General features: G+C 44.5%; 1 protein-coding gene across 2 annotated transcripts in view; it reads left to right on the top strand.

The window, feature by feature from the left end:
• The first annotated feature begins 1,217 nt into the window (after window positions 1-1,217).
• The window catches only part of LOC119703449 (telomere-associated protein RIF1-like), a 29,094-nt gene continuing 3,039 nt past the window's right edge, over window positions 1,218-27,272 (top strand). Inside the window, exons 1-29 of one of the 2 annotated variants that reach the window (XM_038143367.1) lie at window positions 1,218-2,183; window positions 3,332-3,410; window positions 4,155-4,251; window positions 5,758-5,888; window positions 6,388-6,482; window positions 8,049-8,238; window positions 9,045-9,137; window positions 9,220-9,358; window positions 10,319-10,470; window positions 11,117-11,234; window positions 12,292-12,465; window positions 12,691-12,801; window positions 13,042-13,104; window positions 13,795-13,895; window positions 14,731-14,817; window positions 16,197-16,270; window positions 16,363-16,543; window positions 18,171-18,278; window positions 18,549-18,698; window positions 19,971-20,070; window positions 20,698-20,962; window positions 22,017-22,059; window positions 22,344-22,546; window positions 22,724-22,823; window positions 23,160-23,303; window positions 23,628-23,770; window positions 24,435-24,524; window positions 24,603-24,657; window positions 25,218-27,272. The exon at window positions 25,218-27,272 is cut by the window's right edge and continues 543 nt beyond it. In XM_038143367.1, coding sequence (XP_037999295.1) covers window positions 2,011-2,183; window positions 3,332-3,410; window positions 4,155-4,251; window positions 5,758-5,888; window positions 6,388-6,482; window positions 8,049-8,238; window positions 9,045-9,137; window positions 9,220-9,358; window positions 10,319-10,470; window positions 11,117-11,234; window positions 12,292-12,465; window positions 12,691-12,801; window positions 13,042-13,104; window positions 13,795-13,895; window positions 14,731-14,817; window positions 16,197-16,270; window positions 16,363-16,543; window positions 18,171-18,278; window positions 18,549-18,698; window positions 19,971-20,070; window positions 20,698-20,962; window positions 22,017-22,059; window positions 22,344-22,546; window positions 22,724-22,823; window positions 23,160-23,303; window positions 23,628-23,770; window positions 24,435-24,524; window positions 24,603-24,657; window positions 25,218-27,272 — 5,514 coding nt within the window. In that variant the 5' untranslated portion in view covers window positions 1,218-2,010. The remainder of the gene's footprint in view (window positions 2,184-3,331; window positions 3,411-4,154; window positions 4,252-5,757; window positions 5,889-6,387; window positions 6,483-8,048; window positions 8,239-9,044; window positions 9,138-9,219; window positions 9,359-10,318; window positions 10,471-11,116; window positions 11,235-12,291; window positions 12,466-12,690; window positions 12,802-13,041; window positions 13,105-13,794; window positions 13,896-14,730; window positions 14,818-16,196; window positions 16,271-16,362; window positions 16,544-18,170; window positions 18,279-18,548; window positions 18,699-19,970; window positions 20,071-20,697; window positions 20,963-22,016; window positions 22,060-22,343; window positions 22,547-22,723; window positions 22,824-23,159; window positions 23,304-23,627; window positions 23,771-24,434; window positions 24,525-24,602; window positions 24,658-25,217) is intronic. The other variant, XM_038143366.1, reaches the window with a different exon arrangement.

The raw sequence follows: 27,272 nt of genomic DNA, 5'->3' as shown, positions 1-27,272 counted from the left end.
ACCAAGCCTGCAGTGAGTTATTTTTGTTCCTTGCAAACCTCATTAATTTTATTTATCTAAAGGATAAATAAGTTTTGCCTCCCGAGTGTTTTCTTGACTCCAGCTCTGCCGAAATCTAATGCCCACTAAGAATTTTCCTGTGAATTCCATTTTTTTTTTTTTTTTGCAGCATTTCTACTCCTCATCACCTGAATTCATCAGGAATGGTTTGTGTTGGAATCTGAAACGCAGGGAACTCTCAGAGCTTTGGGCCTGGAAGCCAAAGTTCAGAATTAAACACAGGATTTCATCTGAGACCTTGGAAAAGGGTTCTAAATTTAGGTGCTAGAAGAATGTGGATTTATAGTTTAAAGCAGAGACATGTTAAGCTAAGTAGAAGAAAGTTTAGAGTTTTAGAGTTTAATATTAGATAAATAAAAATATAGAAAAAATAAAAGCAGTTACAGAGGTGACCAAGGAGCTCAGAAAGCAGCACTGTGGGTTTGGTGTCATGACAGGACTGGCTAAGAAAGCTTACACATGAGTTCATGAGACAAAATATTTAAGGATTGGGCCAAAAGCATCAATCTCCTTGTTGGCAGTGCTTTATTGGTCAATAGATCCTTAAAAAGTCTCGTAACTGAGGGTCTTGGGACCCTCTGAGCCATGCAGTGAAGGAGTGAGCCAAATTCACCCTTCCTGCCTGTGCAGAAGAAAAATGAATCCCATCATCTAGAAAACTCAGAGGTGCTGTCTCTAACTCGTTCAAAATTCCTTCACAAATCCCTATAGTTTCGCACAAGGAATTTCTTAAGCAAATCAGCCCACTTTTTGCTTTATTTCTTCTAATTTATTTCATTTCTGAGCTTTGTCATTTCTCTGGGAATATAATGCTGCTTTCTGGCTGTACTGGAGAACAACATCGCAGCTCCCCTCCTGGTTATTTCCAACACTCCACGAAAGGAGTTTGGCATCGCCGCATTTCTGGGATGTAACTGGATTCAAAATGTGCTTTTTAATCCTGCCACCTTGTGTTGCACAACAGCATTCCCATTTCCCAGGATCAGCCGCAGCGCTTGCCCATAGGGAAGAGAATAAGGAAAAAAGCACGGGGAGAACGTCAATGTTTTATTTACCCTCGGCGCGGGAGAATGTCAATGTTTTATTTATGACCTCGGCGCGGGGTTTTTGTTGATGTTCTTTCTTTAACTGGGAAGAGACAAGTCTTGGATGGATAGGGATGAGAACCAGGGAACAGATGGAATCTCCATGGGATATTTTTTGGGGGAAGAAACCCAGGTCAGCCAGTCCCGCTGGGCATCTCCGGTGGCACAGGGAAGCCCTGGAGGTGACCGAGCCTCAGCCACGGCCCGGCTCTGTCCCGGAGCTCCAGGGCTTTCCAACACCTCGGGATTTCCCATTTCACCCCAGGGGAGCTCAGGGAACTCCGGCTGGAGCTCCTATGGAGCTGGAGTTCATTTCCAGTCTTAATTAGGGATTTGACCTCACGTGCTTCCTCCCGAGGGTCACCTCCGACCTCGTGACCGGGGACAGGAGGCAGGGAATGGCCGGAGCCGTGTCAGGGCACGTTTCTGTGGGAAATCGGGGAAAGGCTCTTCCAGCAGAGGGTGGTCTGGCACCGACCAGGCTCCCCGCGGAACGCTCACGGCCCCGAGGCCGCCGGAGCTGCAGGAGCGTTTGGACAGCGTTCTCAGGGCGGGTTTGTCGGGCAGGGCCGGGAGGCGGCGGCGGGCGATGCCCGTGTCCCGCCGCTATTCCCGGCTCCCTCACACCGCGCCGCCCGCTCCGACCGAGCGCCCTCAGCGCCGGCCCGGCCCCGCCCCCGCGCGCGCCCCGCCCTTCCCGCCACGCCCCCGCCAATCAGCGCCGGGGGGCGGGGCTGCCGCGGGGCGCGGGAACCTCCGGGCCGCGCTCCCATTGGCCGGAGCCCGCGCGCCGCCGGGCCCGCGCGCGCCGCCATCTTAGCGCGGGAGGCGCGCGGGGCTGAGGGGCGGCGGTGGCGGCGTCGCCATGAGCGCTCCCGGCCCCGAGCCCGAGCCCGCCGCGCCCGGCCCCGGGCCAGAGCCCGCCCCCGCCGCTCCCGAGCCCAACGCCGGCTCCAGCCTCGGCCCGCTGCTCCGCACCCTGCAGGACCCCGGCGCGCCGCCGGGAGAGCTGACGGACGCGCACCTCACCATCGTCAGGTGAGCGCGGGGGACGCGCACGCTGGCGGAGGGGAGCGGGCGGCCTGAGGGCTCGGGCCCGCAGTGGAGAGAGACGGAGCCGGCAGGGCGATGGCAGCGGGGACCTGCCGGCCCGGTGGGGCGGCGTGGCCGCGGGGACACCGCGGGAGACATGCGGGGCTGGGGGGAGGGAGGAGGAAGGGGAGGAAGAGGAGGGAGGAAGGAAGGAGCGCATCTTCACCACGGGGTCTGCGCACCGCAGAGCCTCCCTTCCCCTTGGATTCCGGGGGGATCGTCAGAGGTGGGTGAAGAAAACGCTGGGAAATAATAACTTTCTTATAATGACAAAGCTTTGCGGCTTTATGGTTGGACGGGTGAAGTTTTTAGTTGGCGTTCGCCGTGTTTCCATTGCATTTCTTTCTGGAAGGCGCTTCTTGCCCGTGGGGCTGTGCCTGTACCTGCATCTGTCCGAATATGCCATGTGCAAAGGCACCGGCTCTTTCGGTGTCTCCCTTCGGTTCTGCGCTGAATTTAAAGCTGTAGCTAGTCGCGTGGCAGATTTTACAGGTTTCTAGAAATAGCTGACAGCAAAAAACCCCTCTCGATGTAAGTGTTAACAACAACAGGTTTCTCAGGTTGTCCCTGGATGGCTGAACTCGGCACGGTTTGGGTTTTGCAGCGAGAAGCTGATGATTAATGTTTTATGGGATAATTACAGCTTTTCTGCGAGGATGTTCCTCACGTGTGTGCAAAGTCATCCTTGCTGCTTGTCAGACCGGGATTTTCCTGCGTTCTGGAACTGCTTGTTTCAGGAAAAGTGCTTTTTCAGCTCCTGTATTTCCGTTTTTTTTCTAATTTGCAGCAAGCCATTTAAAGTTTGCATGCTAAATTTTAATGTTTTTATAGAAGCTGACCAAAACATGGAAACATTTAATGTTTTTATGCGTGTTCTTGAAGCAGAAAATGATTCATTTTTCACTTTGTGCTGTAACACGGGATTTTGCTGCTGGGTCAGACCTTGTGCTGGCATTTTTGCTCTTTAGGTCCTTCGGTGTTGTGTCGATTCCCTTCAGGAAAACACGCTGCTGTGTGTCACAAGTGGAAAGTTAAGTCAGTTACAAGGTATTTAACCTGTAAATATTGTTTGTTTTCCCTCCTGCTCCTTGCAGCCGCTTGAGTGGTGAAGGAGGCAAAGCATTCACTGCAGATTTCAGGAAACACTTCCCTCAGCTCTGCAAGGTGTTCAAGGTATGGTTCTTCCATTCCGTTCTCTCACACTTCAGTGAGCAAAGATTTATTTTGGTGGGCAAGGTCAGTGGGCACTGAAAGACTCCAATTTCAGTTCATTTATGGAGTCACAGAAACATTAAGGTTGGGAAAATCTCCGAGTCATGGAATCCAACCTTTAATGGGAATGCAGGGTAGTGGCAGAGCAGGAGAGGGGTTTTTAGGTGAAATAGATCATTCTTGTGATGAGGAATTACTGCATTAAAAACCAAAACGCTGGGTTGGATGTGTTCAGGCAGCATCCCACAGGCAAATCTAATCTTCCAGCCAGGAGAGATAGTGTGTTGTGGCTGCCTTAGAAACATTTCAGAATTCAGAATATGCAGAGGAGGTTTAAGGAGTGATGTAAAGGTTGTTCTTAGCCATTTTCCCTTCTGTTTCAGCAACCTAAAAACAATTGGAGAGTCAAGTGAGAGACCATAATATACCCAGCCAAAGTGAAAGACTTGGGATGTTTGGGATTTATTTCATTAAAGATGTTTTTATTACAGGGAGCAGAAATGCCTTCAGCACCTCGAATTGCTGTATTGATTTGGTGTGTACAGAATCCAGGGAGGGTTTCCTGCCTGGGTGGATTTTTCACCAAGTCTTTGCTTTTTCCAGCTTCCCAGCAGTGTTGGTATTCAGACAATAAGCTCAATATTTCTCAGTTCCTTTTCTAACCTGAGATTCTGTGGATTTGGGTTGTGGTTTTTTTTTTTCCAGGCACACATTTCCAGTCCAAACTTGGAGCTCAGTAATGCAGCATTGCAGGCCTTGGGCTTCTGCACTTTTAATTCAAACAACACAGCTGAATTATCTGGTAAGCAAGCAATAAATATAAAATTACTATAAATATATACCTCAGAGCTCTTTTTTTATGGTTTTTTAGCATTTGCTTTCATTTTGACCAGGTTTTTTCTGTAATCTGAGCAATGTAATCAGCTCATTAATTCTTTTACACAAGTGTGGTGATGTTTTTTCGTGCTGTCACACCAATTCTGTTTCACTGACTTCTGGTTTCATTAAATGCTTTGGTAGCAATTAGTACACTAATTAGTTGTGTGGAATTAGTGATCAGAAAAAGAGATTCTTGTGGGAAAAGAGTGAAGGGCCTATTTGTAGGATTTGGGAGTGCACAGTAGAGCTTTTCCACATTTTCCAGCTTTTTCTTGGAGATTTCTTTGTTCCCTCAAATCATGGAGTGGTTTGAGTTGGAAGAGACCATTAAAGGTCATCTAGTCCAGCCCCAGCTATTTCAGATTAATCCAAAATCTTATGCTCTGCCTTCCTAGAAAGTGCTAAACCCCTTTCAAAAAAGCTTTTGGTTTTGAGAACTTTACCTTTGCCTCAAGGTAAGACCACAGGGTTTTGGTAGCAGGGGAGAGAGCATTTTTCCTGTTTGAAATTGGTTTTTTTGGTTCTCCTCCATTTCTTCAGTGTCTTCTGCTTTCCCATTGTGCAAAATTCCCCCTGACTTCCTGTGAGAACGAGGCATTTCTAATAATGTCTGTGTGGGATCTTTCTTTCCTCTCATTTTTTTCTAACCAGTTGATAAATGACAGTTTCACCACAGAATGTCAGGCTCCAGAAGTCACAAAGCCCTGGAAACAATGGGGAGTTGAAAAGGGAGAGAGGACAAGCAGCTCCTGTACCTTTGGGTGTGCTTTTGCTCAGGGCAGAGGAGTGGAAGTGTCCTTCCATTTCTCTCATTGTCAGATCGTTCACCCACAAAGTGCAGAATTGCAATGAATCACACCTTTTCACCCTGGAATTTTAAAGGAGCACATGATTTCTCCATCTGTGTTCTTAGCTGGATCTAAGTCCTATATTAATTAACCTTATTAATTTTTATGTAATGAGCTACAATTTTACCACCTTCAGTAACAAAAAGCTCTTGTAGGCTCCAAAATAAATTTATGTCAAGTTATGACCAAAGTGCTGCTAAATTCACTTAAAATCCAATAAATTTTCAGTAATTAAATACTTCATCCTTAGCTCAGGTGTATTCAGCTAAAGCTGTCTTCTCATTTTATGGATTCTTATCCAGGTAGTACAGATGCACTGCATTATTAGTATTTGTGTATTGATTATTATATTAATAATTTCTATATTAATAATTAATATTGGTGTATTGATTTGTGTATTAATAATGTTAATTAATAACATTTTCAGCTTTCTGGCTGCTTTAGTAGGAGAGAAACTGCTCCAAAGTGATGTTTAAGGCAATAAATCATTGGGGCTTGCAGCTGAATGGATTCTGGGCTCATTGAAGTGGGCAGAGTGACCTGTTGAAGAGGATTTTGAGGCTTTGTGTGCTCTCTTTCAGGCACTGAAATGCAGGAGCTGCTGGCAGCAGTGAACAGCGTTGCTGTGAAATCCTCGGACAAGAACACTCGCACTCGGGCACTTTGGGTCATCTCCAAGCAGGCATTTCCTCCAGAAATTGTTAGAAAGGAGGTGAGTTCCTTCACTGTGAAGGATTGTTAGAAAGGAGGTGAGTTCCTTCACTGTCAAGAATTGTTAGAAAGGAGGTGAGTTTCTTCACTGTTCTTTTGGTGGCCTCATTTCTCACAGAGAGGAGGCTCCAGAAATTGTTTAAAAGAAGGTGGCTTTCTTCAGTTCTCATCTTGGTGCTGTCCTGTCCTAGGGGGAGGAGGCAAATTCTTTGTCGCTCTCCTCTCAGTAGCTTTTGAACCTGAAGGTTGTTCCCCATCAAATCTGACAGCCAAATATCAGTTGTTGGAAAGCCTGAGCCAGAAATAACTGCTCTCCTTGAGGGGAAACCTGTAATGTGAGCAGTCCTATCAGAAAGCTGTGAAATACCACAGGGGAGAAAAATGATGTTTAAAACAAGATAATCCAAACACAATCCTGGAAAGTGAAATGTCACAATTCCAGCTCCTCCTGGAATGACTTGTATGCAGGTGCTCACTGTGCTGTTCTCTTGGTTCCTCAGGTGTCCAATATTCTCTCTACCCTGGAAACAATCCTGACTAAAGGAGAAGTTCAGTCAGTTGTGGTCGAATATGAAGCACTTAATGTCATTATCCGGTGGGTGCTCTGCAATATTCCACTGTCAGCCTTCGTTGAAGGGGGAAACCTCAGACAAAACCCAAGTGGCACTGAATGGACTAAAGGAAAAACTCCAGAGCTCCTTGAGTTGTTTGTTGTGCTGAGGATTGTTTTCCTCCAGCGTTGCCCTGGTTTTCACTGGGCTGGAGGTGGCTGCTGAGTGCAGTGGGTGGGATTTGGGATGGGAATGGTGTTGAGAACACCAGGGGTGTTTTCCTTCTTGCTGAGCAGAGTTTGCTCCAAGTCAAGGACGAGGGGACACAGCTGGCACAGCTGATATTCCATGGAATTGTGCCCAGGGCTGAACTGGGGAGCTGCTGGGCTGTGCACCGCTTCTTTTGTGTGTTATAATTAATTAAAGTATTGTCTTAATAATAATGTCATCATTCTGATGCAGAAATTAAACAATACTGCTTTCATTTTTAGTGGCTCTTTAGGAATTACTTCCCCCCTCTCGCCTGTGCTTCCCAAGTCATGTTCTTACATTTTGTTTCCAGAACTTGCCTGCTTGAGAAATTCTCTGCCATTATTTGGGGGTTTATTTAAAAATACCTTATTTAGAAATACCTCCTTGGCAGCACGTGTTAGTGCAATGTTTCCCATAACACTGTTGAAATTCCTGTCTAATTCCAAAAGTGACTTTTTGGGACCATCACTGTGAGCAGGTTGTTCTGGTCAGCAGAACTGAAATATTCTAATTTCATCTTTACTTAGTGCTAATTTAATTTCTGTGCTAGTAAGTACATTGAGCTTGTATTTTTACTCCTTTTTAAGTTTAAGAGAAAACTTTCGGCATCTGGTTTGAGCTGCAAATCCATTTTAAAAGTTCTTTTAAACAGTTCTTGTCCTCTGGCTTTAATAAAATGACTTGAAAGGCAGAACTTTTCCTTAGTGCAGCAAATTCTCCATAAACTGTAGGGATGGGGATTTGACTTTCCTGGGGAAAAGGGGGACCTAAAAAAATTCCAGGATTCCTAGATTCAGCCTAACATGAATATATTCCAGATATTCCCATTTCTGCATGTTTTTTGGTGTGGGTGGGCTGCTGGAAACGTGTGGAATTTTGTCATGCTGTGCTCTAACACTTTGGGAATAGGAGGAGAAATCAGAGCTCTGACCAGGCCAGTGTTCGTGGAGCCTGTCCAAACCTGGCTTGGGATTTGTCCAGAAGCTGCTGGGAGTTGTTCCCAGCTGTGTGGGAGCTGCCTGGGCTCCTGGGAACTCCCAGGGATGGTTCATGGCCAAACCTTCCTTGGGCATTGTGCATTCCTGTCAGGCTCTCAGCTCCTGTGCCCGAATTGTTGTGATAAAATGGGAAGCACAGCTCTCAAGTCAGGCTGTTGTGCTTTTGAAGAGATTTATCTGAAATAACACTTGAACTCTGCACTTTTAGTACAACCTCAAAATACAGTTGATAAAAAAAAAATGGGATGGTTTTGTATAAACCCTGGATTGAATTAGAGCATTTTTTGATGATCCAAAGATCACTTGAGTGCCTGAGCTGTCTGTTGGAGAACTCTAATCCCTGGTTTTTTTTGGATCCAGCTTAATGGAGCAAGCCCCGGCCCAGATGGGAGAAGAGGCTGTGAGGTGGGCAAAGCTGATCATCCCCCTGGTTGTCCACTCGGCTCACAAAGTGCAGCTAAGAGGTGCCACTGCCCTGGAGATGGGAATGCCACTGCTCCTGCAGAAGCAGCAGGAGGTGGCAGCTGTCACCGAGCACCTGATGACCACAGTGAGTGACAGTGCAGGGCCTCTGGGCAGCAGGAGCCCGTGGGGCTGCTGGGGAGCAGTCATTTCATTTCCTGTGCTTTGACAGCAACTTCTTGATGCCAGTGGTGGTAGTGGGAAAAAAATGGAAATGTAAATATTCCCTGCCAAAAAGCGCCCAGCAGCAGAGGGGATGGGAGGCAGGATTTGGAGGGCTGAGGGTGGAGAGGGAGGCAGGAAAGCAGAGGATGCTCAGCATTTTCCATGTCCTTCAAGAGTCCCCATCCTGTGCAGCAGCAGCCCCTGGGTGTCTTTGATGAAGCTCTTCATGTTCCCCTTCACTGCCAGGACTGGCCTTACTTGGCTCATTTATTTCACCTTATTTTCTGCTCAAAAACCCAAAAACACAACCAAACAAGGGGGTGTTTGGGGTCGGGGCGTGTTTTGACTTCAGAGTTGGAGGAAGTGGAAATATTTGAAGACATGAATTTTGTTTTGTTGGTTGCCACTGCCAATAAGAGCCATAAACTTCAGCAGAAAAGAGAATCAGGTGGTAGCAAATGCTGTGTGGTACAGAATGAAATCCTGATGGAGGAACGTCAGAAATGCTGCTCCACTTCCTCCAGCTGTGGATTTTGCTAAGCAAAACAAACTCATGCTTAATTTAGATATCTGAGTTATATATATATATGTGTTTAATTGGAAAAAATACATCTGCATGATCTCCAATCTTGTCTGTTGGTTGTGTCCCCAGACGTTGGTATGAGCGTGTAGTTTTTAGAATATTTTAAATTGGTTTCTTGTAGAAATTCTGTTTCTTTCTGCCTGCAGAAATTAATTTCCGAACTTCAGAAATTGTTTTCTTCCAAAAACGAGACCTTCGTGCTAAAACTGTGGCCCCTGTTTGTCAGATTGCTTGGAAAGGTAAGCAGGACAGGAATCAATCTTTAGCAGAGGGTTCTGAAGAGCAGCAGTCTGTTTTCATGGCGAATTTCTTCCTGCTCAGACTCTGCATCGCAGTGGCAGCTTCATCAACTCCCTGCTGCAGCTGGAGGAGCTGGGCTTCCGCAGCGGCTCCCCTGTGGTGAAGAAAATTGCCTTCATTGCCTGGAAGAGCCTCATTGACAACTTTGCTCTAAATCCAGGTAGGTTAAAATAAAATATTTACCCCGATTTGTGTTAGTACAAGTCATACATAACTGGGAAAATGTGCACTCTGGGATATGTACTTTAATACTTAACCTGAATTCATAAATATGTATTAATACATAACTGAAAAAATAATCTGTTAGTGGTCATTGCATTGTTTGTTTACCACTGGATATCCACATCATGGTGCAGAAAAGTTCACTGTGTGCATAGCTAAAATTCAAGTTTTGGTTGGCTTTTTCCTTGTTTTCGTTTCTCTTTGAGGCAAGGGGATAGTTTGATCATTTGTTCTATCCTAATTTTTCTGCTGGGAATGCTAGAACTAGAATAAGATGAGTAAATTGTGGTTTGTAGTGCTATAAATGATCCAAACAGCAGTGAAATAGAGAATAAAACATTCTGTCTATTTTATTTTGGATGGTGTGGTCTAACTGGAGAAAGGCAACACTTCAGGATTCCAGAGGTGTTAAAAAAAAAGTTGTTTTAAAGGTGTAACCTGAACCTGGACAGGTTTTTAGTCTGCCTTTGTGTCAAAATACAATATTTTTTACCTTGATTGTGCTCCTCTGAAAACTCAGGGTTTGATTTTCCTGTCCCTGGAGCAGATGGGGCCTAACAGAGCAGGCAAGAGGGAATTTCTGTTTATCACAATCCCAACGTGGGTCAGGTTGGGTCCAGCCTCCCTTCTCGAGTGGGGTCACACTGGAATGCAGAAACTTTAATTTCAGTCTTTGCATTGAATATAAACACTCGATTTTTGCAGAGATGTTTTAAGCAATAATTGGAGCAGTAAGAGAATTTGAAAGGTTGGTGTGGTTGAGTTTTGCAAGTTACTGTTAATTGAATTTGAAGCTAAAAGATATTGGGAAAACAAACCATAATGTTTGAATCAGATTTTGCTGAGCTGTGATCCAGTGATCTGTGTTGTTTAAAATGCACATTTTGGATCCTCCCAGACATCCTGTGCAGTGCTAAGAGGCTGAAACTGCTGATGCAGCCCCTGAGCTCCATCCACGTGAGGACAGAGGCTCTGGCCCTGACCAAGCTGGAGGTCTGGTGGTATTTGCTGATGAGGCTGGGACCTCACCTGCCCTCAAACTTTGAGCAGGTAACTCAGGTGACAACAGTCCTGATCCCTGTGCAGCAGGATGTAAAATATTCCTGCTTCATCCCTTTCTGCTTTGTTGCTGAAATCAGACTCCCTCAAGGAGCTGATTTGTCCTGGTGTGTGACTCGCAGATTGTGTAGAGGGGATATTTGGGACTCACAGCCCCAAAATATTGGAGAGTCTGTGGGAATGTCCTGTGAGCACCTCTGAAAATCTGCCCTGAGTGCAGTCATGGTTTATAAACATGTTAAATAGAGGCTCTTTTCTCCTTTCTCCAAGGAAATGTGGGCTTGGAAAAGGCTGCCACAGGAAAACTGGTGCAAAGACCATAAATATTTAGGAAAATGGAAAGAAAACTGATGCAGGTGTTCCATTTCTAGTCCCACTGTAGGTGGAATGGACCTGTTTCTGTTCAACACCTGATTTCATTAAATTCATCTTCAAGATGGGAGTAAAGGGAGGGAAAAGTATTTTCTTAGGATTATTAAAATGCTCCACCCAGCAGGAGTTTTTGTTTGGTTGGGCATTGTCATTCATTCTGAATACCCAGAAGCTCTGGTTTGTGAGCAGCAGCCCAGCGTGTGTGATGGGAATGAGTTCTTTGTGGCTTGCACGTGTTGTAGCTGTTGCTGGGGTCCCTTTGCAGGTTTGTGTCCCGCTCATCCAGAGTACCCTGAGTGTGGATCCTGCTGCTGCATTCCCGGGAACGCCCTCACGGCCAAACAACCCCAGCCTGGGCTCAGCAACCCCTGGGCAGAAACCAGGTACTGAAACACCATTTCCAGCTCCATGTCACATGCACAGACTCCTCTTCTCTTTGGCATGTTCTGCTTTTCCATTTATAATGCTTGTTCTTCAAGACAGTGATTTTTCTGCATGATTTATATTGGGGAAGGCGAGGCTGTTGCAGTCATTATTTAAAGTTTCAAAAGTTGTGCCAGTCACAGTTTGGGGACCAGTTTTAATGGCCTGAACTGTGTTCCCTGTTGCAAGGGAGCTCTGCTTTGAAATCTTATTTTTTCATCTGTGAGTCTATGTGCTATTTATATCTGCCCTTTTATTTCTGTAGCAATTTTAGTTTCTGCCTGAATGGTAGAGAACCTTGGAGTGGTTTGGGTTGGAAGGGACCTTAAAGCTCATCCAGGGACACCTTCCACGGCCAGCCTGGCCCTGGGCACTTCCAGGGATGGGCACCCCACCCTCCCAGCCAGGAATTCTTTCCCAATATCCCACAAACCCTGCCCAGGGATGATGATCCATCAGGAATTTTAATCTGTGCAACCACCTCGATTTGAGCTTTGTATGTAATTATCCAGTAAGGAACTCCTGGTGTTCCTTCCCTTGCTGGCATCCGTGGCTTGTACCATTCTGTTCTGCTGGACTCAGGAGCCTCAGGGACCCTGGATTTGGGGAGTTTTCCCTTCTTTAAAAAGTTCATCTTAGTCCTGTGAGATCACAGCTGAGTTGGTCAAACTATTTTGCCAAGACTTCTTAAATTTCTGTTCCAGGGGACAATTTCCAGTGGAAGCTGTTGTGCAGCAGCAGATTTATGCAGGTGTTCAGTGGCTGTGTAGCCACGGCTTCCATGGAGATTTCTGTGGCCAAAATAAAATTTGGTGCCCCAGAATTGACAATTTTGGGGCAGATATTTTAAAATACAGGAAAAAATATGGCTGTGATAGCAAACCCCACTTACCTGAGAAACCTGGCAGTCAGAGGTGCCTTTCAGTCAGCAGCACTCCACAATTTGTCCTTTTCCTGGGGAATTTGGGGCTTTTCCCTGCAATTCCTGTGCTGTTCTGATCCGTGTGCCTCCCTCAGGTGCTTTGCTGTTCGTGAGCCCGGGCACACCCAGGATGGCCGTGAGCAGCAGCTCAGCAGGAGGGCAGCTCTTCCCTTCCATCCAGCTCCTGGGCATGGAGATGCTGCTCCACTTCCTCATGGGACCTCAAGTTGTGGATTTTGCTAAGCAGAACAAGCTCGTGCTCAGTTTAGGTATAGGAGTTTTATATTTCTATTTAACTGTAAAAAATACATTCGTGTCATCTCAAACCTTTTCTGTTCGAGTGAAATAATTTAAACTTGTAAGTGTTATCAGTTTTAAGATCTCTTTATGTTTAAAATGCTGTAAATACACAAATACTTGATTATTTTTAAGGCTTATTTTCCCAGTAAACTGCAAATAACAGGTTTATGGACTGTGTTTTTTTGTTCTTGTAGAGCCTCTCCAGTACCCACTGATCAGTAGCCCTTCTTTTTTTTGTAAGCATGCCAGCACTCTGATAAATGCTGTTCAGGATGGCTTTATTGCGATTGGAAAAGAAGTTCCTGGTAAGAATTCAGTGGTGAAATTTAAACATTTTCTGGGAAATCAAGTGGGCAAGGGAGGCATAAGAATTCCACACTTTGTGTGATGTCCTGGTGTTATAAAAAGTAGAACTTTTCTGCCTTGCATTGAAATTTTAATTTTGGCTTCAATCCAAATCTGTCCTTTAGCACAGTTTGTATTTTAGCTGCAGTTCTGTTGAATATTTTTGTTGCAAACTGAATAAAGCCATTGTTACCTTGCAGATTGTTTGCTGAATGTTATCTGGAAGGACATAAATGGATATGTAAAAACAGCAATTGAAGCAGGTAAAAAAAAAAGGGTCATTTTCTTTAATTTGGCATTGCTCAGCAGTCAGAGGTGGTTTATTTTTAAACCAGACCAAAATTGTTCATTGTTCATTGCTTGGGTTTAGTCTGAATCAATAATTCTGCTCTGTTTTAAAGCAATTTCAGAAGAAAACCCCTCTTCAAGTCTTCAGTGTTGAGGAATGGAGACAAAAATTAAAGTTTTTTACTCATTCTTCATTGAGATTCTGTTCCATTGTAAACTGTAGAGGCTGCAGGTGTACAAAAGTTGATTCCTATTTTTAAAATATCTTTTATCCAAGGAAAGCCCAGAATCTGCTCAATAATCCAAACTTTTTATTGAAAATCAAACAACATTAATGTATCAAAATTCAAATCCTTAACAAAACAAAGGTGTTTCCATTTCCTAATTAAACTTGAAAATTTTTTATTTAAATTAGGCATTTCATTTCTGTCACGAGCAGAATTGGTCCCTGAATCTCTGAGGGATTGGTCCCTGAATCTCTGAGGGATTGGTCCCTGAATCTCTGAGGGATTGGTCCCTGAATCTCTGAGGGATTGGTACCTGAATCTCTGAAGGGTTTGATCAATTTTTCCAAATTGCCACAGAATTCTTTTGCTTTTTCACTAAATTTTGGATGATGCTCAGAGGGAGCATTCTGCTGTGACTGGAGCTGTTCTTTCCTGCAGGAAACAAGAAGGAGAAGCAGGGCTCAGAGATCCTGACCCTGTTACTGCAGGCCCTGAAGAACACGGTGAGCTCCAACGCTCTGCCTGTGCCCAGAGTCCTGGTGAGTTCTGGGAGCCTTTCCAGGGAACAGCCCAGCTGCCTGCGTGGGTCTGCTCTGCTGCAAAAACACCTTTTAGCTGAAGGAAATTGTTTCATTTTGCAATTTTTTTTCTGCCATTTTTCTTTGCCATTTTTCTTTGCCATTTTTCTTTGCCATTTTTTTTTGCCATTTTTTTTTGCCATTTTTTTTTGCCTTTTTTTTGCCTTTTTTTTGCCATTTTTTGGCCATTTTTTGGCCATTTTTGGCCTTTTTCTTTGCCCTTTCCTGCCATTTTTTCCTGCCATTTTTTCCTGCCATTTTTTCCTGCCATTTTTTCCTGCCATTTTTTCCTGCCATTTTTTCCTGCCTTTTTTTCCTGCCATTTTTTTCCTGCCATTTTTTCCTGCCATTTTTGGGGAAGTTTTTGGGGGGCTTTGGTGGTTCTTGGAGGTTTTTTTGTAATTTTTGTATTTTTGTGGGGGTTTTTGCATTTTTTTGTATTTTTGGGGGAATATTTTTTTTGTGGGGGTTTTGTATTTTACTTTTTTTTATCTTCTGGTTTTTTGTAATTTTTTTGTAATTTTGGGGGGGATTTTTGGGGGGTTTTTTTTAGAGTTTTTTTGTATTTTTGGGGGGTGTTGGGGCTTTTTTTGTGTTTTTCTTTTTTTGGGGGGGTTGGGTTTTTTGTATTTTTTTGTAATTTTTCGGGGGTTTTTTGTTAAATTTTGGTTTTTTTGTTGGGTTTTTTGGGTTTTTTTTTTTATTTTATTGGTATTTATTACATTTTCCTTAAAATATTTGAACCCTCAGAAAAAAAATACATTTAAATATATTTTTTTCCTCTTTCCCCACTTAGTCTCTCATTGACATCACTGTCAGGGAGTTGCCTCCAAAAGTGTTGGGATCCCCAGCTTACCAGGTTGCTGATATGGATCTTTTAAATGTAAGTCTCAATTAATTCTGGGGCTTCATTCATGCTGAAAGGTTTGAAAAATCAAATTATTCCATTATTGGCATCCCCAGCTTACCAGGTTGCTGATATGGATAATGATAATTATTATTGTGCATTTCTGGCTAACTAATATACTACTAATAATTGTGTTTTTCTGGCTAATAATAATAATGGTAATTGTGAGTTTCTGGCTAATAATGATAGTTGTGAATTTCTGGCTAATAATAATTGTGTTTTTCTGGCTAATAATACTAATGATAATTGTGAATTTCGGGCTAATAGTACTAATGATAAGTGTGACTTTCTGGCTAATAATATTAGTGATAATTGTGACTTTCTGGCTAATAATACTAATAATAATTCTGAATTTCTGGCTAATAATAATTCTGAATTTCTGGCTAATAATACTAATGATAGTTGTGAGTTTCTGGGTAACAATACTAATGATGATAATTGTGAATTTCTGGCTAATAATATTAATAATACTTGTGACTTTCTGGCTAATAATAATAATGATAATTGTGAATTTCTGGCTAATAATATTAATGATACTTGTGACTTTCTGGCTAATAATAATAATGATAATTGTGAATTTCTGGCTAATAATATTAATGATACTTGTGACTTTCTGGCTAATAATAATAATGATAATTGTGAATTTATGGCTAACAGTAATGATGATGGTAATTGTGAATTTCTGGCTAACAATGATAATTGAATTTTTGGCTAACAATAAGGATGATAAATGTGAATTTTTGGCTAACAATAAGGATGATAAGTGTGAATTTTTGGCTAACAATAAGGATGATAAGTGTGAATTTTTGGCTAACAATAAGGATGATAAGTGTGAATTTTTGGCTAACAATAAGGATGATAAGTGTGAATTTTTGGCTAACAATAAGGATGATAAGTGTGAATTTTTGGCTAACAATAAGGATGATAAGTGTGAATTTTTGGCTAACAATAAGGATGATAAGTGTGAATTTCTGGCGAACAATAACGATGACAATTGTGAATTTCTGGCGAACAATAACGATGACAATTGTGAATTTCTGGCGAACAATAACGATGACAATTGTGAATTTCTGGCGAACAGTAATGATGATGGTAATTGTGAATTTTTGGCTAACAATAATAATGATAATTGAATTTTTGGCGAACAATAACGATGACAATTGTGAATTTCTGGCTAACAATAATAACGATAATTGTGAATTTCTGGCTAATAATAACGATGATAATAGTGAATTTTTGGCTAACAATATTGACAGTTGTGAGCTGTGGCTCAGAGCTGAGTGCAGTCAGAAATCCTGTGGAAGGGCAGCCCCATCTGCTGGGTGCTGGTTGAGCCTCGTCCGCTCTCTCCGCAGGGAACTCCGGCTCTGTTCCTGATCCAGCTGCCCTTCCGGAACAACCTCTTGCCGTGCTGCGTGTTGGATGAGAGGTACCCCTCGGGAAACGCCTCCCCGGTTTTATTGCCCCTCTCGTTCCAGCTGGGAAAAAGCCAGCTCTGACCTGTGGGATTTCCCTCCGCAGGTTCTTTGGGATCCTGGAGGCTCTGGTGGGCTTTGCCCTGTCCGGGCCCACCTCTGCGCTGGCTTTCAGCGAGTCTGTGCTCTGCGTCATCGCTCAGAGCGCAGCGCAGGTGGGCAGCAAGGAGCACCTCTGGAGGATGTGGAGCATTGTTGTCAACCCTCTGACCGACTGGATTAACCAGGTAATTCATTCGTTCATCACTGGATTTGGTTCTCTTCCCCACCCCCACGGGAGAACTTTGCCGAGCATTTCTAATTTTTTTAAGGAATTCCATGTCTTGAGGTGATACTGGAATTGGATAGCTCGGCATATTCCTGCTGGTGAAAACCAGGGAATGGTTTCCCCCAGGACCTGTTCATTTTCAAATACCATGGGTTGGATTTGCTTGGTTTGAAAAATCAAATAAATCCCAGACTGGTCCAATTACATCCTGAACATCTCAGTTTTACTCATGTTAGACCTCTTTAGCGTAATAAAAGCCTTATAAATTAGAATATTTAAGAGATTTACCACCTTATTTGCTAGAAATAAGTTGATTGTAATGTAGGAGTTGCTGATTAATTATTCCTCATTAATTATTAGATCTAAAAATCATAGAATTTATGAAGAAAGTCTTGAAGCTGTGACCATTTACAGCAGCATGGGCACAGGGAATGGCTTCCCACTGCCAGGGGCAGGGATGGATGGGATGTTGGGAATTGGGAACTCCTGCCTGGGAGGGGAGAAGGGGCTGGAATGGAATTCCCAGAGGAGCTTTGCCTTCCTGAAATTTGTGTTACTGATCAGCAAATGTAAAATCTGGTGTCCAGGAAGTAAAACATCCATAAAGATGATTCCTGCTTCACATTTTCAGGGTGCTCAGTGAGGGGATGCTGTGGCCAAGTCAGAGCCTGATCCCACACTGGAGCAACAAGGCTGACTTAAAAATTAATTACAGCCTGAAAAATTAATTACAGCCTGATTAACAACAGCCTGATTAACAACCATTTCCTTGTGGTCCTTGGCTGTGGGACCTCTTTGCCTTTCCATGCCTTGAACACCCCTGGCAGTGCCCGAGGCCAGGCTGGAGCAGCCTGGAGGGTGGGAGGTGTGGGGTGAGATCAGTGGGGTTGGGATGAGTTTTAGGGTCTGTGGGGTGCTCATCACTTACTGCAGCTGAAATGAGTGAGGAACACCAGACATTTCCTAGACTGGTTTGAATTTTAGGATGTATTTTGGCTTTTAGAAACAGAGCGTTTTACCCTTTGCTAGCAGGATCCTCCTGAGCTCTTGGAATAGCAGAACATCTGATTGCAAACTGTATTTATCACAGTGAATCAGGGGCAGCCTTGTTTGCCAGCCCAATTTTGCAGCTTTAGCTTTGCTAAGCATAATTTAGCAGATCTCTTTTAAATTAGACACAAAAACATTTTGTAAATCCTAATGTGGTGGTTTCTGTGGCATGGAGTGGTTCGGGTGAGACTTGAAGCTTGAAGAATTCTTTTTGCTGACTGGAGTTGGTAGAGAAATAAAAGGGAGTAAAAATAAGTATAAAGCTTAAATATTCAAATGTCCCAGTTTGAGACAAAATTTGGGAGGTGACTTTCCCAGGGGGTCTCTTCTGAAAAAGCAGATTTTAACAGCTCTTCTCCCAGAAGATAGATCATCTGGGAGATGATGGTGTTTGGGAGATAATCTGGGAGATAATGGTGTTTGGGAGATCATCTCCTTGGAGAAGAGTGGAAAAAACTATTCATTTAACAAGCAAAGTGTTCCCAGGTCTGAAGAAATGAATCATACTGAAGCATGAAACTCTTTTCTTGTTGCAGAATAACGAGGTGAACCAGGGGGATGCCCTGGAACACAACTTCAGTGCCGTGTACAGTGCTTTGTTGCTGCCAGTATCCCACATTTTCCCCACTCAGGGATTCCCACAGGTAAGGGAAAATGAATCAAATGAACTCAAAACCACGAGGGATTTATAAAATCTCTGGGATTTATAAAATCTCTCAACTCTCAGAGCTGACTTTGGGTTCACTCAGCTGGGTTTGGGTCCAGTACAACACCCTGCATTTAAAACCCTAAACCCACAGCTTAAAACCCTAAAAAATCCCCTAGGTTTTGACAGCAGAAGAAAACAAAGTTTTTTTTTCTTTTTCTCTGTCCCAGATATTGATATTCACCAACTTTTTCTCTCTCTGTTCAAGCCAACCCTGAAATCCCTGCTGCGCTCCTGGTCTGACCTGTATCGAGCTTTTGCTCGCTGTGCTGCCCTGGTGGCAACAGCAGAAGAAAACCTGTGCTGTGAAGAGCTTTGTGCCAAAATATTATCTGGGCTAGAAGGTGAAACTCCAGTAGTGAGTATAAAACTGATCACTTAGCAGATCTCCTTCTAATTAGATCAAAGAATGCGTGTTGTAAATGCTGCTGTGATGATTCCTGCAGCGTGGAGTGGCTTGGGGGAGACTTGGAAGCTTCAAGAATTCTTTTTGCTGGCAGGAGTTGGTAGAGAAATGAAAGAAGGGAGTGAAAATAAGTGTGAAGGTTAAATATTCAGATAGTTAAGCAGATTTGTCTCTAATTAATAATAATGAATGTCGTGGTGGAGGTAGATGGGATTTGTCAGGTGAAATGTGTTTATAAATAGCACCAACCCAGGCTCTGCAGTTGGGAAGGAGAGCATGGAACCATCAGCCTTGTGCACCAAAATTAAAGGATTTTACTCCTAAAGGTGTATAAAAAAGAAATATTTTTGAAAGAATCAGTGGTTTTGTTGCCTAAATTGCCTATTCCCAAACTCACCCCACAAGGGGAGGGGGATGAACGTTTAGTTTGGGATATAAAATCCTTCATGCATAAAGTTCACTTTGGAAAAAATACTGTGAAAAACACCAAAAAAAATGGAATTGAAAAACCTGGAATTGAGAGGATTGCATCGTTGTAACCTACTTTGGGTGCTGCTGTATCCTGATAAATAAATAAAGTGATAAATACCACTTTTAAAAATCAGCAATTACTAAACAAGACAAACAATTTAAAAGTTCAGTGGGACGTTATATTCCAACTAATTTTAGCTCACAATATCAGTGTCCCTTTTAAAGCAAGTTTGGCCTCATTTAGGGAAATGTGGATGGATTGAGGGGGTAAGAAAGCAGCTTTGCTCATCTTTTTCCATGCACTAAAAATAATTAGTGCTTTGACTGTTAATGGCAGCTTAGTTGTTGTGCCTGTGGTGACTTTTGTGGCAAGCAGGCTTTGTCCTCGAGCACACAGGGAGCCTTGACCCTTCATTTTATTGATTCATGCTGAATGTGACCCCTTCTCCCAGCTGCCTGCCACTGCTCATCCTAATTATTAGACTGGGAAGCCCATCCTCAGTGGAGGTGTATATTTAAAATGGACTTTTATCACTCTCACCTGATCGTGCAGATCAACACCCCCCTTTAATTAAAAGCTGTTTCTTTGCTGTCCTGATCACCATGGGTGGTTTTTTCTGTATAGTTGCTCTTTTTCTGCTTGATTTTTGGTTTTTTTCTGCTTGATTTTTGGTTTTTTTCTGATTGATTTTTGGTTTTTTCTGCTTGTTTTCTGTTTCTGCTGGCTGATTTTTGTTTCTCTTTCCTCCTCAGGTGTTTTCCATGCTGGAAGGTCTCACCCACCTTGTGTCAGTCATGGTTGACTGCATCAACTTTGCACCCTATGGCACGAAATTCCAGCCCAAAAACAGATGTAAGGAAATAACTTAAAATTTGGGGTGTCTGTGTGTGGCTTCAAGAGTTGGTTTAAAATCAGAGTTCAACAGAAGACGAAGGGGTCATTGTGTATAAAATATTCTTTGGTTTGTTTCCTGTTCCCACTTAAATTGTTAAAGCTGAAGAAATAATTTCTAAAAAAGCAAAATTCGGTAAAAAAGTAGTTAAAATTGACCTGCCCCACGGGAATTTGTTGAAGTGGTAAAATGCAGTGTTGGGCTGCTGAAGGAATTAAATACTTTAATTGGAAATGTTGATGAGGGAATAACATAATGTAAACTTCACTTCCAAATAAATAATTAAAAAAATGTATTCCTCGTTCCCTCCTGCTCACAGAATTTGTGAGTCAGGTGCTGTCTTAGGAGTGGTTTTTTTTTTTCAATTAGGCATTAAAACCTTAAAAGCGGAGTCTGAGCAGCCAGAAGTATAAATAGGAATAGAAACCATGTATAATTATGCATTAAAATGTGGTGAAGTTGTTCAATCAATTTTTAAACTATTCACATGTCGATCTGGCTTGGGACAGAGTTTTTTCTCTGGTGTGGACTCAATGTTCAGCTGTAAGGAAAAAAACCCAATTTTTTATGGAATTCTTGACCCTCAGCTCCGCAGACCCCCACGGACTGGGCCAAGAAGAAGAAGGAGCCCCTTGGCAAGCTGAGCTCTCTGTTCAAGCTGCTGCTGCTGCTGCTGAACTCCTTCCACGAGCTGAGCGGCGGGGAGCAGCACGCCGAGGCGCTGCTGGCGCTGGGCCCGGCGCTGCTGGGCGCCCTGCACGCCGCCATCGGCCGCATCGCGCTGCCCTCCCTGCTGGGCGCCGCCCTGGCCACCTTCTCCCAGCCCCTGGCGCTCTTCTACCAGAAAACCAAGTCAGTGTTGCCGGGGTGCCTGGGGAAAACTCCGTGGGGTGGAGCTCGGGGTGTGCGGGGCTCGAGGAAAGCTCCGGGTTTCAAACTCGGAGCTCGTCAGAGTGACCCCGCTGCCCCTCTCGGGTCTCTGCGAGGCTCCGGTTTCATTTCCACCTGCTGGTAATCTGCCCTGCACTGAAGATATTTATTGAGAGAAAGAAATGGAAATATTTAGGAAAAAAAATAGAATTTTTTGCATTAAATTTTCTAGGAAATTAATGATAATTTCTTGATGTGCACCAAAATCCTGGAAGTTTTGAAGCAAAAGGAAATACTGGGAAAAACATTGCTTGGTGCTTTTATCCTGAGCATTGTTTTCCTTGCATTTATTCATAAAAATGGAAAAGTTTCTTTTCTGAGCATGGAAAAGTTTCTGTTCTGAGCATCATTTTTTTTAAAAGATTTATTTAAAGAAGTTGGATAAATATTTTTGAAGGAGGACATGTGGAAGCCAATCAAATTTAGGAACCTCTTCAGCTTGGAGATCCCAGGCTTACAAAATGAGTTAAAAAATGCAGATTGCTCACAGTTCTCTGGCTAATTGTACCTAAGGATTTTTTTGTACGTGGAATATATTTATTTACATGGAACGTATCTATTCATATATTTATTATATAGAATTGCTTCATTTATGGAATTGCTTAGTGGTGCTTCAGCTTTTTAATGCCAATATTTCAGCTTTTTAATGCAAATGTGTTTAAGGAGAGCATTTGGAGTGCAATGAGAAGTTCATTTACAAGAAAAGCTTTAATTTTAAATTTGTGCTGATTACCACTGACTTTTCCATTAATTCCTGCTGAAGTCAGCATATCAGTATCCATGGAATTTAAGGGAAGGTCTGGGAAACTCCATCAGGAAATTGTTTAATCCCCAACTGAGGCTCATTTCACAAAATGATTCCTTCTAGTTACTCACTAAAAGCAGTGTGCAGTGCTGGAATCTATTGTCTGTTAAAGTTTATGTTTGAGTATAAATGAGACAGCAAAATAGAAATGAATTGGATTTGTTTTGGCAGGCTCCCTGAGGTACCCAAAGTCTACAGCAACCTGAACAACAAGGTAAACCTGCTGCAGAAATCACTGGGCTTGGGGGATGTGGAACAGCAGACTTCTGCTATTTCTTCTGTAATAATAATAAAAAAAATGTGGTGAGGGTTGAGATTTAATTTTTTAAATTCTTTAAAATTTAAATTCTAGACGTGAGGAGCCCTCAGCTCTGGGACTTCTATGCGATGTGGCATTTCGGGCTGTAAAAATAAAGTTAATTTTTAACTTACAATTCAGATATTTCAGATTTCGGTTGAGAATTTCCATTAAAAGCCCTGTGTTTTGTTCTCCCCGAGCTGGAGAAGCTGCTGGCAGAGATCCTGCAGTGCCTGCAGTGCCACTGCCCGGGCTCCTGTGACACTGAGCTCCTGCAGCAGCTCAGCCCCGTGCTGTGCGTGGCCTTCCAGCACAGGAGCAAGCAGATCCGCCAGCAGAGCGCCCAGCTCTGGAACTGCACCTTTGCCAAGGCCTCCTCCCTCACCTACCCCGAGGAACTCAAGTAAGAAACGGGTTTTCATTGTTTGCATCCTCTCAGAAAGAGCTCACAAGTGCTGTTGTACCGCTCTGGTTCCCTGTGCAAGCTGGGGCATGGTTTTACTGCCAGCTGCTGCTCTTCTTCTGCACCTTTCCCCTCCCATAAAGCTAAAATCAGGTTTTATTTTTTGCTGTCGAGCAGGTCTGTGCTAAGCCAAGCCAAAAAGAAAATCCCTCTGCTGCTGCCTGGGTTTGAAAGCATCGAGGTGTCTGAGGAGTGCAGTGGGCCCTTCTCTGACCTGGTAAATGTTTTGTTGGGATTTTGTGGGGGTTGTTCAGCGGGGAGTGAAAGGTCAGCTGGGATTTTTCACCTGATTGACCTGCAGTGGTTTCATGTTCAGGATGATAAACTCTGCTGGGTGAGCACTGTCAAAGGACTCTGCTGGTTTTTGCCACTTCCTGCATTGTAAATTTTGACTTCTAGAAATTAATTTGAAATAATTCATTTAAGTTGTCCTCTATGTAGCTCACAGGAAATTTGTGAGCGTGGGATGATTTTATTCTAGAACTTAACAGAGACTGTTTGTGAGCTGGGAGTTCCTTGCCACAGTGCATTCAGTGTGGTTCTGTCTGAACAGATGGAGAATTCCCAGCTGGATGCAAAGATCAGTGGAATGGAGGTGAAGGTGGGACAGAAACGGGATTCAATATTGGCACAGACAGCTGACCCCAAAAGCGATGGCAAAGACAAGTCCAGCAACGTGCATGCAACACCTGCAAAGGTAAAGTGTGCCCAGAGAGGGGTCCTGGAATCAAATCCAGGATCTTCAGGACAAAATCAGGACTTTGGGGATGCTGAAATCTTTTTCTTTCCGACTTGGGCCGCCCAGATTTAATATTCCTGTCAGAATTCTGTGCTGAGGTTTGGGGAGGGTGGCAGGAAGGAACCTTGGTCCTCACTCTGAGGAGATTGTGACAGATTTGGGTTTTGGTGGGCTTTGGGGTTGGCAGATCCCCCACAGAGACAGGTCATGTCCTTCAGAAATTGCTGATTTTCGGTTCCTCTCATTCCTAACCCAGGACTTGGGTTTTTTATCTTTCTGCAGTTAAAGCTAGAATTTTCATCTGCTAAGACAACAAGTGAGACGCTTCTGGAAGAGGAGAAGTCTGTTGATTTTGTGTTTATTCCTCCAGAAACAAAACCAAGAATATTGACAGAACATCAGAAAGAAGTGCTTAGGTCAAAGAGGTCTGTCATTTGTTGTTTTAAACTTAATGTGCAATGTCATTCCTTGAGTAGCTGAGCTTGACTTCACTTCAGTTCCTGTTTCTCACACCAGCACAGGTCATTGAGTCTTGTTCTTCCATGCAAGTTATGAAGTTTAAAGCTAAGAGAGTTCCTTGCTTTGCTGTTTTAAAGCAGCCAAATTATTCTTGCAATTGCATTTCCTCCTCTGATTAAATACACTCTCTCTGTACTCTTTGGAGTTTGGAGTTCAGATTTTTGCTTTGTGACTCAGAGTGTGAAATAAAAATGTCATTTTTCGTAAATCATGGAAATTAAAAGATTGGGTTAAACAATCTGAGGAAAGGATTTCTTGAGTCAGCAGCACGTCAGGAATTAGGATATTCCCAAGACTCATCTTGATTGGAAAAGAATCTTTAGAATGATCTCTTTTGATTTGAGAAGATAACATTGGTGTGTTTTCTGTGCTCAGGCAGCAGCAGCAGTGTAAGCGGGGCTTGAGGCAGGAACTCTCTGGGCTGTGGTCAATTCTTTGCAGAGGGGGATCCCAATCACAGCTTTTATTCCCCAAAAACAAAGATTTAATGCAGCTGATAAGAATGGCCTTGAAATAAAGAGAGAATAAATTCCAGAGAAGAGTCTGACTCCATTCCTGGTGTTGTTCCAGGGCTGACATTCCTGCCATGTACAACAACTTGGATGCTTCCCAGGACACCACCTCATTTTCCCAGTACAGCCAGAGCCAGGAGGATTCTTTGTGAGTAGAGGTGCCCAGCTGTGGTCATTTCAGGGTTCTCCTTTGGCAGCAACACTGATTTCAGTAATTCTCTTCCAGGGAAATGCCACCTTCAGCAGAAAATGCCAAAGAAGACCCTGCAGACCAACCTCAGGTAACTTCCCATTGTCTGATGGGGACTAAATCAGAGTTTCTGCCAAACAGGAGAGGTTTTGTGATGTGTTTTCCACTCTCAGCACCAAGTGAGAGAAAATTTAACACCATTGCAGTGCTGTGTTCTGCTTTATATAATGGATTCCTTGAGCATTAATTAGAATATCATTTAGGCCGGATCATTGGGTATTTGATGTTAGAATGGGAGGATTTATGCGAGCAGTTTCTGATCACCCCCAGTATTTTATTGAGGTAAAGATTGTAAATCCTGAATTCCTTTTGGAACTGTAGTGCCAGTCAGGCCAGGTGAAATACTGCATAACTTGGAGCATTTTTGGAGTTCTTTGGCTTGGGAGTAAATGGTTTTAAAAAGTGGCTTTTATAACATTCAGAACACAGACAATAAATCATGTGGAGGGTGGTTAGAAAAGCCTTGTGGGTGAGTTGTGTTCTGTTGCACCAGAAGTGGAGCTGACTCCTGTATTATATTCATAGGATGAGTCCAACTGTTCCGTTTGATTCCTAGGGACAAACCTTTTGCTGTTGATGTTTTTGGGACAGGAGGAAAACGTGGGGAGTGAAGGATGTCACTCAGAGGAGAGCCCAGCCGGCAGCAGCGAGGGGGAGGCCAAAAATGAGACAGCTGAGATGATCGCAGAGGAAACGTCCGTCGGAGAGGGGTTGGATTCCACAAGTTCTGTGGAAGCAGCTCCCCAGGAGGCCTCAGCAGGGAAGGAGGACACCTCAGATGTCACCAACAGCTCAGCCTCCAGTGGCATCATCTCTGGCACCCCCCAGCCCGTGAGCAGGCGCCAGTCCTTCATCACCCTGGAGAAATTTGGGGCTGCAGAGAGCAGGCCCTTCAGCCCAGCCCCACTGAGCTCTGTGTCAGAGCAGCCTGGGAGTCCTCCTGAGGCAGCCACGCAGGAGAACAGCGGTGGCAGCAAGGCTGGTGCTAAAGCAGAGAGATCTGGAGAGGAAGATAAAAACCCTCCCAAACCCGAGCCCGCCGCGGTCGCCCGCAGGGTGACGCGCCGCCAGAGCAGGATGGAGCTGCAGGGCAGTAAATCCAAGCTCCAGAGCAGGTCGGAGGAGTCCCTGGCCCCTGACAGCCTGGAAAGCAGTGCTGAGCTGGGCTCTGCAGTGCAGGATGTGGAGCACATCCTGCTCAGCCACTCCCAGGCTCTGCTCTCCACGGAAGCAGACATCCAGAAAGCCGAGGACGTCATCGCGGAAATGGAGCAGGCCCAGGGGCTGGACATGGACTCGAAAGAAAACACCCCCCCAGAGAGCAGCAGCTGCTCCGAGCAGGCCCCAGGGGATGACAGCCAGGTGGCACAAGCGTCCCCGCAGCAGAAGCAGCTGCGGCGCTCCTCCCGGAGACGCTCGGAGGCTGTGGAGAGCTCCTCGGGCAGCCAGGACAAGGAGGATGGGCTCCCCAAGAGAGACAGGAGGAAAGAGGAGGAGAAAGCTGGCCAGAAGAAACCGTCCCAGGGGAAAGGTGACGGATCCCAGAAGCAGAAGGGAATTCCTGGGAAAACGACGGAAAACACAAAAGAGAGCAGCCAGCCTGAGAGAGGGGCGGAGGGCTGGAGCTCCAAGGACTCTCCTGCTTGCAGGGGCCTGGAGGAGGAGGGCAGCAGAGGCGGCAGGAGGGCAGAGGATGCCCCCAGGGCAGAGGGGGAAGGTCAGGGCAGCCTCAGCAGCTCAGGGCAGAAGATGGAGCGCCCACGGTACCACACCAGGAGGTCTTCCCAAGGGTTGCTGTCCAGCATAGAAAACTCCGAGGCTGACAGCTCTGAGGGCAAGGAGGAGAGCACAAAGAAGAAAAAGCCCGTGAAAGTGAGGAGTAGAAGCAATTCTCTTGAAGGTAAATTGAAAGAGGGACAGGCAGGGAGCAAGAGCCTTGAGGGATCTGCCCAGGGAAATGAAACTAAGAGTCCACTGGAGGTCGGTAAAGGTGAGCCTGAGGTCAGCACAGGTGCTGCAGTGCCAGCTGAGCCAGGTGACCTGGAAAAGCAGGAAATTGCTGCAGCTGCTGGAGAAGCTGTGGGCTCTGGCAGCTCTGAGAATCCAGAGGACAGCAGCGTGGAGCAGAGCAAGGGTGATGCGTCCATGGAGTCGCTGGGCAGCCCCTGTGTGTCTGAGCAGGATGGGAGAGCAGCAGAGGAGAGCAAACAGGAGGAGAAGCAGAGCAGCACAGGGGACTGTGCCCCAGCAGCGAGTGTCCCAGGTGCTGAGCCCTCCTCTTTGCAAAGCCCTGAGTGTCACAACAAGAGAAGCAAAAGGGTGAAGAAAATCAAGAGCTGTGATTGCTGCTTCAAAAAGCCAAAGCAGCAGGTGACTGAATCGAAGTTCACCGAGTCCAAAAAGGAGAAAGCTGAGCTGGAGGAGGCTGAGAGCAGCCCAGTTCAGAGCCCAGTCCAGAATGTCTCTGGGCACTCGGATTTGGAGGAGAGGCTGGCCCTGGCTCCGTGTGGAATGAGCACTCCACTGCACCCTCCCAAGGAAGCCAGCACCTTCAGCTTGGACAGGCAGGAGATGGATGTGGAAAACCTGCAGGGAAGCTGTGTGGGGGTGGAGGAGGAGAATCTAGAGGGTTCAGCAGCTGAAACC

Source organism: Motacilla alba, chromosome 7 (assembly GCF_015832195.1).
Source record: "Motacilla alba alba isolate MOTALB_02 chromosome 7, Motacilla_alba_V1.0_pri, whole genome shotgun sequence".
NCBI lineage: Eukaryota > Metazoa > Chordata > Aves > Passeriformes > Motacillidae > Motacilla > Motacilla alba.
The sequence above is the reverse complement of the archived record's forward strand: the minus strand, read 5'-3'. Positions and strand labels throughout refer to the sequence as shown.